Source organism: Syzygium oleosum, unplaced genomic scaffold, assembly GCF_021117445.2.
Source record: "Syzygium oleosum isolate NSW1041296 unplaced genomic scaffold, Sole_v2.1 Sole_v2.01, whole genome shotgun sequence".
Lineage (NCBI taxonomy): Eukaryota > Viridiplantae > Streptophyta > Magnoliopsida > Myrtales > Myrtaceae > Syzygium > Syzygium oleosum.
The window spans coordinates 12790326-12801560 of record NW_026607485.1 but is presented as its reverse complement, the minus strand read 5'-3'; the positions used below and the strand labels follow the sequence as shown (position 1 = coordinate 12801560).

At 43.7% G+C, this 11235-nt stretch overlaps 2 protein-coding genes across 2 annotated transcripts; both read right to left on the bottom strand.

Moving 5' to 3' along the window:
* Positions 1-7122: 7122 nt before the first annotated feature.
* LOC130140210 (disease resistance protein RGA2-like) lies at positions 7123-8779 on the bottom strand. The gene is made up of 3 exons (XM_056319030.1): positions 7637-8779; positions 7385-7555; positions 7123-7137 (listed from the first exon to the last, which is right to left on the bottom strand). Exons 1-3 carry the CDS (start codon positions 8777-8779, stop codon positions 7123-7125), a joined length of 1329 nt encoding a protein of 442 aa, XP_056175005.1.
* Positions 8780-8841: 62 nt separating this feature from the next.
* LOC115668971 (putative disease resistance protein RGA3) lies at positions 8842-10378 on the bottom strand. The gene has a single exon (XM_030590311.2). The coding sequence runs from the start codon at positions 10312-10314 to the stop codon at positions 8842-8844; it is 1473 nt and encodes a 490-aa protein (XP_030446171.2). The 5' UTR covers positions 10315-10378.
* Positions 10379-11235: the final 857 nt, after the last annotated feature.

Here is an 11235-nt window from a genome sequence, read left to right as displayed (position 1 = left end):
TGAACTGCCTCAAACAATGCATTCTGGCATGTGGGTCATTTTAGCAATTTTATAAATCGACCCAAAGGCCACGACCCGAAGGCCAATAAACATTCCGACCCGAAGGCCCACAACACTCCGCGGCCCGCGCCGAAGCACATATGGCCCAGTGTCTCTAGCCCGCGTAAAACGCCTCAGGCGCAACACCGATCTCCTTAATCATCCGGACGAACCGGGCATCGTCCCGCGTAAACGCATCAGGACGGCACGACCCGAAGGCCACGACCCGAAGGCCTTAAGTGATCACACGGCACATTGCCAATTTTATCTGAGCCCCGCGTAAACGCATTTGGGCATTTAGGGTGATCACACATGCTCATTCTCTGCATACAAAATGCGTAGCCATGCAAATTCCCGCACTCGGGTAATCACACGATGCATAATGAGCACCAATTTCAAATACGGGCATGCACTTCCATAATACCAACATATTCAATTGTGCCATAACATAATCAACCAGCATTTCATTGGCATGCCCAATTTCAATTAAACATAATTCAGCGCGGCACCCAATTCACAACATTGGTGCACACAAAAACTTGCGCAATCAAGGCCTACTAATATCATATCAATATTGGCCAACAAATATACACACGTGTCACCACACAATAGAGCCCAATCAAGTACCAAATTGCCACTGAATCGTTTAATTCGGACCATTCATGGCAAGAATCCGATTAACCTCAACTTGGTCCATTTTAATCAAATTCGGATCCAAAGAGGACAGCCACTAATCAGTCTGAGAGAGAGAAAAACCGGAAATATACAAAATCGGGTCCAAACTGGGCAGTTGCACAGTGACAGAAATCCATTTGAAATAAATGGTAAATAAATTCTAAAAATTATGAAATTTGGATATGTTGTACAAAACATCTCGACGAACATCTTCCGTGAAGAACTAGAAACCCAGTTCTAACCGTAAACACCTCGTTTTGACACTCAAAGTCGGACAAAATCCGATTCGCTCGGACAGCCCCTCAGGCCATCAAAATATAACTTATTCAGTATCCAAATCATTTTGGAAAGTCTTGAAATTTTTATATGTTATAGCCACAAATATTACCAACAATTTTTGTGAGGGAAGTATTTTGAAAATAGGCCTGGAAAAATTTATAAAAATTCGAACAGACCCGCAGGTCGGGTGAACAGTAAATCGGGCAGTTTTATTTCGGTCCAAAGATGGACTTCCGAATGGAATCAAATGATTTCCAAAATTCCCGAATTAAAATATGTTATACTTAAAGATGTTGGGAACAACTTTCATGAAGAACACTTCTTCAAATTCTGCCCACACAGATCACACCAAAAATAACAAAATTCGGCGACGCAACAGTAACCGTACCGGAAATCAACAAATATGCATCACCAAGCAAACCAAGCTCAACAAACCACTAATCCAATTATCCACAGCCTTTAAACCATCCCTAAATCATCACCTTAGGCCATTAAAGTCATCACAACTTCAGCCCCAAATCAGCCCACACTAATTAACCCCTAAAAATACCCTAATAACCCTTAAACTTGTCCAAAGTGCACACAAGCCTAATTAAGGGTTAGGGTTTCCACTCACTTAGATTCCTAAGCTCCTTACAAGGCTGAACAAGTGGGGAAAATGGGTGGGCTGAGCCGATTCCACGGCGGCGCAAGCGGCGGCGGTTGCAGACGGCGATCCACGGTGGGGGCTGCTCACGCGGCTGAGGAAAGGGAAGAAAGAGAGATGAGACTGCTGGTGGTGGCGAGGTGGTGCGGCGGCGACTGCACGGCGGCACGGCGGAGCTCCTCCGGCGAGGGCCTCTCACGGCCAAACAAAGAAGAAAATGAAGGAGAATAAGGAAACGAAAATGAAGGAGAAGTGGCGTGGGAGAGGGAGTGCACGGCTGATGGGGGAGGAAAATGGGAGGAGAGAGAGTGGTCAAAGGGGTCTTATGGGTCAAAAAGGTGTGTCACGTGTCACGATCCTAGCCCTCGGACCATTTTGCCCTTGATCTAACGGTCCATAATTAGCCCAATCCAATAATTGAGGGGCAAATGGGTAATTCAATAATTCCAATTCCTTATTCACTTATTTTAATCCTCAATTATTGCCCAAAATTATCCAAAATTCGGAATACCCAGTACAGGGTCCAGGGGCAAAACGGTAATTTTTCGGTCCCGGGTCGAAATTCCATTTTTCGACCGTACCAACCCCAAATGTGTGTGGCCACTCAAAAATGACGTCGACCTCGCAAAATAGTCGCAAACACCCATAGAATTTCGACATCGAAATTCGGGTCCAATTTGGCGATCAAAATTGCTCAATACAGAATTTTAGAGCCTCTCACTGACGGGTGGCTGTTTAGGGGTTACGTGTATCGACCTAGGGTCACTCGAGTCGTGACGGTCTCGATTATCGGGAGAACGCAAGGAATTATTGGTTATTCCAGGAGTCACGATCGTTCGGTTCAGGTTCGGGATTTATTTGCCACACGCACTCTCGGTCGAGCGGAATCATCCGCGATCCGATCGTACGTCGTTGACCAAACCAGATCCGTCACCTTCCTAGAATGGGTCCACACTGGCCCAAAATACTTCCCTGCCGTTTCTCGTAATCGGCGCCCGATTCGCAATCGGGTCCCCGGTCCACGTACCGTTTTCCTAGTTAGCCTTTCCCATTGGTCAGTATCCCGCGAGGGGCTAGCTCCGGGCGAGACGTACTAAAATCAACTGAGAAATAATATCCACTTTGTCGGATCCCGGAAATGGGTCGAAATTCAGGATGTTACAACTCTTCCCCCCTTATAAAAATTTCGTCCTCGAAATTTGCAATTCAAGCTTATCTCCTCAAACAACTGGGGGTTTGACGTCATAGGGCCTCTTCGCTTTCCCAAACGGCACCTTCTGTCCTTCGGTGCTCCCATTCACTTTGATAACTGGGACTGGCTTATTATGTGGCCCATGATCCTTTCTGTCCTCAAGCCTCATCGGCCCTTTCACGTACGACACTTTATCGTCCACGTCCGTTTCCCCTTAACGTGGGTCATATTTGGTTCATACTTCTTCGACGTCGTCACATGGGATGCATCATATACTTAGGACAGATTAGGCGACGAGGCAATTTGCTAGATCATATCTCCGATCTTTTCCCGAATATCGAACAATTTGACATGCCTCGGGTCAACTTCCCTTTTCTGTCAAATTAGGATAATCTTTCCATTGAGGAACACTTGGGCTGCCACTTAGTTCCCAATCTCAAGCTCTAAAAGTCGTCGTCTCCGATCGTGTGACCTTTCTGATGACTCTCCTTATCTGTTCGACTCAAAGTCTGTTCACAATGTCAGGAAGTACACTGACTTAGTCAGTCTATCAACTGCTATTCCGATGGAATCGGGTTTTCTCCGACTTCACTTTGATCCTGTTACAACATCCTTGGGATCATATCACATTTCCATTCAACGGTCATAATAGCCTTCTAGGCTTACCGTGCTGTGTCTTCACTTATAGGCACTTCAAACACTTGGCCATATACTTGGCCATATTTACCCTCATTCTATTCCACCAGTAATGTTGCCGCAAGTCCTAACACATCTTAGTGCTGCTCGGGTGGACACTATACTTACTGCGGAAATTTCCATTCAAATTTTTCCTCCTCGAGTTTCACCTCATCGGGTACACACAATCATTCCTAGAACCTCAAAATTTTTATCCCCGAATATATGGAAATCCAACTTCCTCTTATCGGCATCCACCTCAATGACTCTTCGTATCTCGTGATCCACATAATGCCATTCCTTGTTCTGGGCCTAGATTTCCAACTAATCCTCGAGGCGGTCAACAGATTCTACATCCGGTTCACCTCAAATTTAACTTCTGAGTCCCTGAGTCTTCCCAACAAGGTTCATTCCTTGATCACCCTATACACCCCAATCGACTCACGACTTAGCACATCTAGTATTCATCTAGTCATTCTCTGGCGACACCGAACATCGCAATCAATTCTCCATCGTGCATTAGATAAATCCTCTCGTACGACCTCAGCTGTCGCGACTCATATGCTACATCCTAACGTGTCACATCAATATACACCCAAATCCACGACCTTGTGGCGTGCTCTCCCGGCCCTGCTCTGGCCGGATAGGGACGGCGCAGAGCGGCGCCGCCGTGCGTCACCCTGCGGCCAGAACAGGGGCAAACAGGGGAGGCCACAGCGACGCTCGACGGGGGAGGAAGAAGGAGAAGGGGAACTGGGCCGGGCTAGGCCCAGCCGCGCGGAGAAAAGAAAAGAGAAAAGAAAAGGGCTGGGCCGCGTGCGGGGAAAGAAAAAAGGAAAAAGAAAAGGGCTAGGTCGGCCCGGCACCGACTTGGCCCGACTCGATTTTTTTTTTTTTGAAAAAAAAAATTTTGCAATTTTTTTTAAAACAATCTAATAGACCCTATTAATATAAATGTGCCTAATTTCTATATGTAATGCATTTAAATAGAAATATTTTTTTGTTTTAGGAATTTAAGAAAATTAACTCCTAAATTTTGTGCAATTAATTTTGGGCAAATTAAAAATAGGTGTCAACAAAATACATCTTTCATGTTAGTAACTTTAGATTGCATATTCATTAAAATTCACTTAGAAATATCTCTCGGATTGCATTTGCATTTAATGCGCATCGATTAGATTAGATTTAATTTCCTCTTCTGCACAGTTCGCCTTAGGAAAATATTTTGCATGAGTTATCAAAATATATTTCACATTCTAGACTTGGGGATTACATTTCATGCAGTGTAAGTTAAATTACTAGGTGAAAAATTTTATTTCCATTTTTGGTGACACATTTTAGGAAAGTTATTTATTTAGGACATTGTTCTTGTATAGCATGTGATAATTGCATATCCACTATCCTTTGTATACATTTGACTACTTAGGGAACAAGCATATACTTTATATTTTTTCGCTCACGGGTCCTATCCTGGAGCATAATAACGAGGCCATGTTTACTTATTGTCCAAGATGGCTCGGGTTAATTTCCTTATCTTTATATTTCACGATACGGCTCGGGCTGTCTTTTTATTAGTTGATTTTCTTATATGCTTATTATCGTTTAATATTTAGCATACACGAATTTTGAATAGGGCACACCCATTTACTCAAAATCACAAGTTGAAAGATCCAGAAAAATTTTTTTTGATTAAAGAGGTATAAGTCGAGCCTTTCCTCAAATCCCGAGGAGTAGTTATCCGAACCCGATCCTGTTTTGTTCATGAGATTTTGTTGGAAAATAAATGCATCACTCGTTACCACTAGATCTAGGGCATATTCATGCATAACTCACGGTGGTCCTCTCCCAGGACATGTTCACAAGGTCTTGTATTAACTTTGCTTGATACGGCTCGGGTTGTTTATTTTTTATACCTTTATTTGTTTTTATTACTGATTGTTTCATTTTATCGCTTGCCCGGGTATGCATGGCCATATAGGTTTCCATGTTTAGGAAAAAAAAAATCAGAAAAGATTGCATGAAATAATGTATTATTTAAAGAGAAAAGGTACCATAACAGGCACTAGGCAAAACTAGCGTAACCGAGTCCTCGTACCCGAAATTTCTTGTTCACAGAAGTAAGGCAAGCTCCATGCCGTACTCAGCTCCTAACCAGCTCAAAGTTGGTTAGTGGCAACTCTAATTTAAATTCGATGAATCATTGAGATGAAGTTGTGGTAAGTAGTGCTTAAGAGAGTCTATGCAAAGCGTAAGCACTGACTCGCCAAAGCGTTATATATGCCCGCTTAGCAATCCATTAAACTCTCTCGGGGTTCACTTTGAGAGGATCGTGATAATCTTATTACCCACTTTAAAGCTCCGCACAAGTCAGTTTCATTGCGGTGTTGTCACTGGTCGCGACTCTTCGCCTCAGCTCTCAAATGGTGATTTCACCGTAGGCCTGAATAAATTTTCACCGGGACCGATTGAATATGCACAACGCACATTCTTAAACAAACATGAACTGCGAGCGCAACATACTGTACAAAACCACTCTGAAAAATGGGCAAAAACAATAGAAGATGAAATTTACGATGAGGAATATACGAATGCACCGAAATATATCGACACGAGGAAAAAAAAAAAGGTCACAAGTAACGTGATAGGGCTTCCTTTTTCTCCAAGGCACGACATCCTTAATTTTAGTTCTTTTCTTCTCCTCTGTAGACCCGCACGGTTCAAAACGAAAGTGCGCTACTTTTCACATGACACCAAATGCTTCCGCATGGTGAGCCGAGACTTACCATGAAATAGTTCGTCGCCACAGAACTGACAAGCAAAAGCGTTACGATCCTCTCGTCACTTCCCTTGAACTGTAGCTTCGAGCTGAGTAGTAAAAGCGCCGAGTCAGTCACTTGCCAAATCTCGCATAAGTAGGGACTTCCACTTTTGAGTGGGGGCAGTTGCCCCCATATTTTAACAATATGCAGCACCGCCACAGGGGAAATCATCGAGCAAGTACAGTCCTGAGGACAGAAGTAAGTAGTTGGCGGAAGAAGTTTTCCTGCCATTTTCATGGGGTAGAAGTTAAACATTGCGCTATACGGACGGGTATAAAACATAAATTTTCTTTTATATCGGTACTATTGAAATTAAGCCTGAAAATAATGTTATCACAAGTCCAACATTAATCGCGTTACAAACTAGTCAGTAAAACTTGCATATAAAAGCATACCTATCTTGTTTGTAATTTTTTATAAAAATATCGCGTATGACGATTGATTTTATTTTTACCTCGTGCTACCTAATGTCATGCTAAAACAATATTATATTTGCTTATCTAACTACGAGAAGATGTAATTATAAGTGCAAAGTCCGCGATTACATGTTATAATTGACATGTCGCATATTTATTTGATTAACAAAAATGTATAAAACGAGTAAAACATGAGTTATGTTTACCTAAATACAATACAAAATGTGTTTTATACATGTATAATTCGTTTTACTCCAAACTAACGGGTATTTTGTCTTAAATTCAGAAAACGTGCGCAAGACAATATATTTTGCAAAGCCAACTCCCAAAAGGTGCAAAACTACCAAAAGTGAAATTTGTGAGGAGGAATATACGGTTGCTTTAAAATATATTCTCCTGCAAATAAAAGTTCCAAAACCAAAACAGAAAGATACAAGTAACTAACGTCATAGGAGTCTCTTTTCTTCCCAGGCGCGGGATCCTTATTTTAGTTCTCTCTTCTTCTCTGTGAGCACGCGCAATTCAAAACAAAAATCCGCTACTTTCACATGACCCCAAATGCTTCCGCCTGGTGGTGACGGTCTTTAATATTTTAATTTCGCACAAAACTACTTGAAATTGAGATAATGGTGTCTAGACTTACCGCTAGCGGGACATTTCCGATGACTCTAACTTTCTCCTCTAGGTTGCCGAGGCGGAGAATCCCTTCAGGAAAACGCCTTAAACTCTCGCAGCCAATAATTTCAAGCACTTTGAGCGAAGAGAAATTATAAATCCATTCGGGCAAACTCGTCAGATTGTCACATAATTCAATCTGGAGAAATTGCAAAGTAGTGACATGTTGAATCCCTTATGGTAATGTCACCAGTTTCGGAAGTCGTCTGAATCTAAGAACGCGGAGTTTCACGAGAGATCGCCACTGGATGCCATGCTTGTCATCGTGGCTCGACAAATCGAGTTCTTCACAAGCATCAATAACAAGGTGCTGGAGTGAGGACAGGTACTGCATGCCACGAGAGAGACTCTTTAGTTTGGGGTAATCATTGAGGCTCATGGACTCGAGATTATTAAGCACCGGAAGTAAAGTCTCGAGCATTGAGTGCTCCAAATCACCACCAGCAAAATGTAGACCCTTTAATTTAGAGAGAGGGATGAACGTGGATTCCACTGGTGCTTTTGATTGACAATCTAGAACGGCCATCACTTGTTCCAACAACTCCGCGCTAGCAATGTTCAAGTATTCTATCAAGGGGAACAGTGGCACTGAATTCAGGTGTGGACAACCCAATATTGCTGCAGACAAAAGTTTTGCGAAGGATGGTTGTAGATTGTACCGTGCACGATCCTGATCTGCTCCCACCATTTGCCGTCTTCCCCACCAGCCTTTTAGGTTGCGAGAGTCGAGGAGGGATAGTCTCTCCAGAGATGGGAAGAAGGGCCGCGTAGTATTAGAATGCTCTGGGTAACTTATTTCTTGAAGGAACTCCAACGCATCCAAGCCCATGAGATTCAACGTCCTTAGGGAAGGGAATTCACTTAGGGATGGTAGGTGGCTTAGTGAGTCACATCCATTAATTAAGAGGTGTCTCAGGTTGACCAATTTCTTCAAATCTCTTGGAAGTGTTTTAAGATGCTTGCAATTGGAGAGTTTAAGGGTCTGTAAGTTCAGCAAATCTGTGATTGAATTTGGCATACTCTCCATAGATAGGTTTTCAGAAATATCAAGATATCTCAAGTGCTTGGACCGATTTCCCAAGGAAGTAGGGACACCAAAATGCGCATAGCCCAAGCCCAACACTCGACAATGCCTAAACTTGGAGAGAATCCCATTCTGTACAAATGTTCTGCTCTTTTTCAGGGAGAGAAATGTTCGTAGATTGTTCGGTTCAAGAATAGAGGTCACTTCTTGTGGTGAAGATGATTGTGAAGCAAATGATGCATGTCGAATTCCCCCATTGATGCTGCCTTCATTTAGATTAACAATCTTGCACTCATCTCCTGCAACTCTCAAGGCAAGATCGTGCATGAGATCGTGCATCTTGAACATTTTCACCTCACCAGTGTAATCATCAACCGTTTCAAATTCGAGGAAGGACCTACTTAGTAGGTCCGAGACATAACTATCCCCAGCTCTTCTAGTTCCTCATTCCCCTCCAATGACTCAATGAAGCCTTGTGCCATCCAGAGTTGTATCATTGTCTGTTTATCAAAGACATAATGTTTTGGAAACAACGCGCAATATGCAAAACAATGTTTTAAATGCGACGGAAGATGATCGTAACTAAGCTTGAGGACTTCCATAATTCCGTGTTCCGACTCATCTATTTTTGAAAGTTCATGGTCTTTGAATTTGAGCCACTCTTTTTCCTTTTTGGCGTATAGAAGGCCACCCATTGTTTTGATGGCAAGGGGAACACCAGCACATTTTTTAACAATATCTCGACCTATCTCCTCCAATTTAGAGTCTAATGATTCTTTCCCATCTCCAAAAGCCATTTTCTTGAACAAGTCCCATGCCTTATCTTCAGATAAGCCATGTCGATCATGGACAACTGAATTCTCATCCGTTGCCTGCACAACCGACCGACTGCGCGTGGTTATTAGTATCTTGCTTCCCCTTGAACCGCCCATTAGCAATGGTTGGAGTTCCAACCATCTCAGGCGATCATCATTCCACAAGTCATCCAAAACAAGCAAGTATTTCTTCCCATCTAATACCTTAGGAAGGAGCCTCTGCAGCTGGTCCTTAGATATATTCTCAATGCCTTCCAGATTTCTCTTCATCTCAGGATCCTCTTGACACTGATCTTTGGCAGATTTCAGTATTTCTTTGATGATCAAATCCACATCAAAGATTTTAGGATCCCCATGACACACCCACATCTTAAGCTCGAAAAAGTCCTTCACCTTTCCATCGTTGTATACCAGATCAGCAAGCGTGGTTTTTCCCAGTCCTCCTATACCGACGATGGAAACAACTGACACACTCTCTCTGCAGGAGGAATCAAGCAAATGTGCGATGATCTCCTTCTTATCCTCTTCTCTACCAATTATTTCTTCCTCGCGCGCAAAAGAGTGAGATGTCCTCCTCCTCACAAAAGAAAGAGTTGCCTCACTAGGATGCCGCTCTAAGTTTAACTCCCTATGATTTTTAACCTGATCCAGTTTCTTCCTAAGTTCTTGAATCTTATTAGCCACTTTGAGGCGGTATGCAAGCTGATTTGATTTAGAGAAGAAAATGTGTACCACTTTCGACATCTTGTTGCCGGAAGTGACCTTCCACCTCAGATCTTCGGTTGCGACATCGTCGAGCAAGTCCTGTACGTCGTACAATACGTCCTTGAGCCTCTTGAGCCAGAGCTTGACCTGGTTGTTGTGCCACTGCTGCTTCTCGGCATCCAAAAGCACTGCATGGATGGTCTGGACGGTGTCCTCAAGGCTTAGGAGTTCGTCCTTGGCACTGCAGAGCAACTGGATCTTCTGAGAAGCGAAGGAGCCTCCAGGTTTCGCCATTTCGGCGGTGAGGCTTTTCAGTATGTCAGTGGCAAGGCTGAAGAGAACTGCTTCCGCCATTTGCAAAGGCAAAAGCTGGGGCTGAGAAGTGTTTGAGAGAAGGTTGCAGAGCTCAGGCTGATGTTGGGAGACAATTGTCGGGTGCTTCCTCATGATCAACTTCAGGCACGAATATATAGCAAGGCCAACGGCATCTCCATGTTACTTCATGCTAAGTTACTCCACCAGATGAAATAGCATAACTTGCAGCAGAGAAAAGAATAGCGTGGATCAGTTGTTTCTTTGTAATTAGCCCAAAGTGCATACACATGGAATAACTTTAAGGTTAGAATGACAGAAATGCCAAAATCATGGGTCCCACGTTTCTCTCTCAGTTTTGTCTGATCAGAAGACTCGGATTCAAGTTCAACAGCTTCTTCCTTAATCCTTAAGCCTCTCTTGATTCCAAGTTCACACTTCGTCTCTCTCTCTCTCTCTCTCTTTGTGCCGGAAAATATGCATGGCCGGCCTCGGACGGCTCCGAAGCTGGAAGATGCAGCAGCATCAACCACCAAAGCCCAGAAGCTAACAGCTCTTCAATCCCGGTTTCTCTCTAAGCACCGCAACCACATCACATGCACAATCTCTCTCGCTGAAAAGATCAAAAGCGTCGTATCACCGGAACGATTTTGATCGGGTGTTTGAGTGATGCGATTTTGCTCTCAGATACACGAAGGAGGCTCTCGACATGAGCGCGAAGCTCCTGGAGATCAATCCCGAGTACTACACTAATTACAGGAAGCTCGCGGTTGGGCACAATTCTCTCCCCCCCCGCCGCTCGTGTGTGCGTCTCTGTCCGCGTCCACCACCCCTCACCGCCTCAAGCTCCCATCCCGCGCCGCTGTGATCACTCGGATGAGTTTGAAGACGAAAAGCTAGATATGGAGATGCGAGATATGATGCAGTGGATGCGGCTGCGGCTGGGGAGTTTCATCGCACAAC

Excerpts from the sequence above, each read along its gene's own strand:
- LOC115668971 (XM_030590311.2), bottom strand. The coding sequence starts at position 10,314 with ATGGCGGAAGCAGTTCTCTTCAGCCTTGCCACTGACATACTGAAAAGC.
- LOC130140210 (XM_056319030.1), bottom strand. The coding sequence starts at position 8,779 with ATGCACGATCTCATGCACGATCTTGCCTTGAGAGTTGCAGGAGATGAG. Across the intron at positions 7,556-7,636 it reads GATCTCTCGTGAAACTCCGC|ATTGAATTATGTGACAATCT; the intron begins GTTCTTAGATTC and ends CAATTTCTCCAG.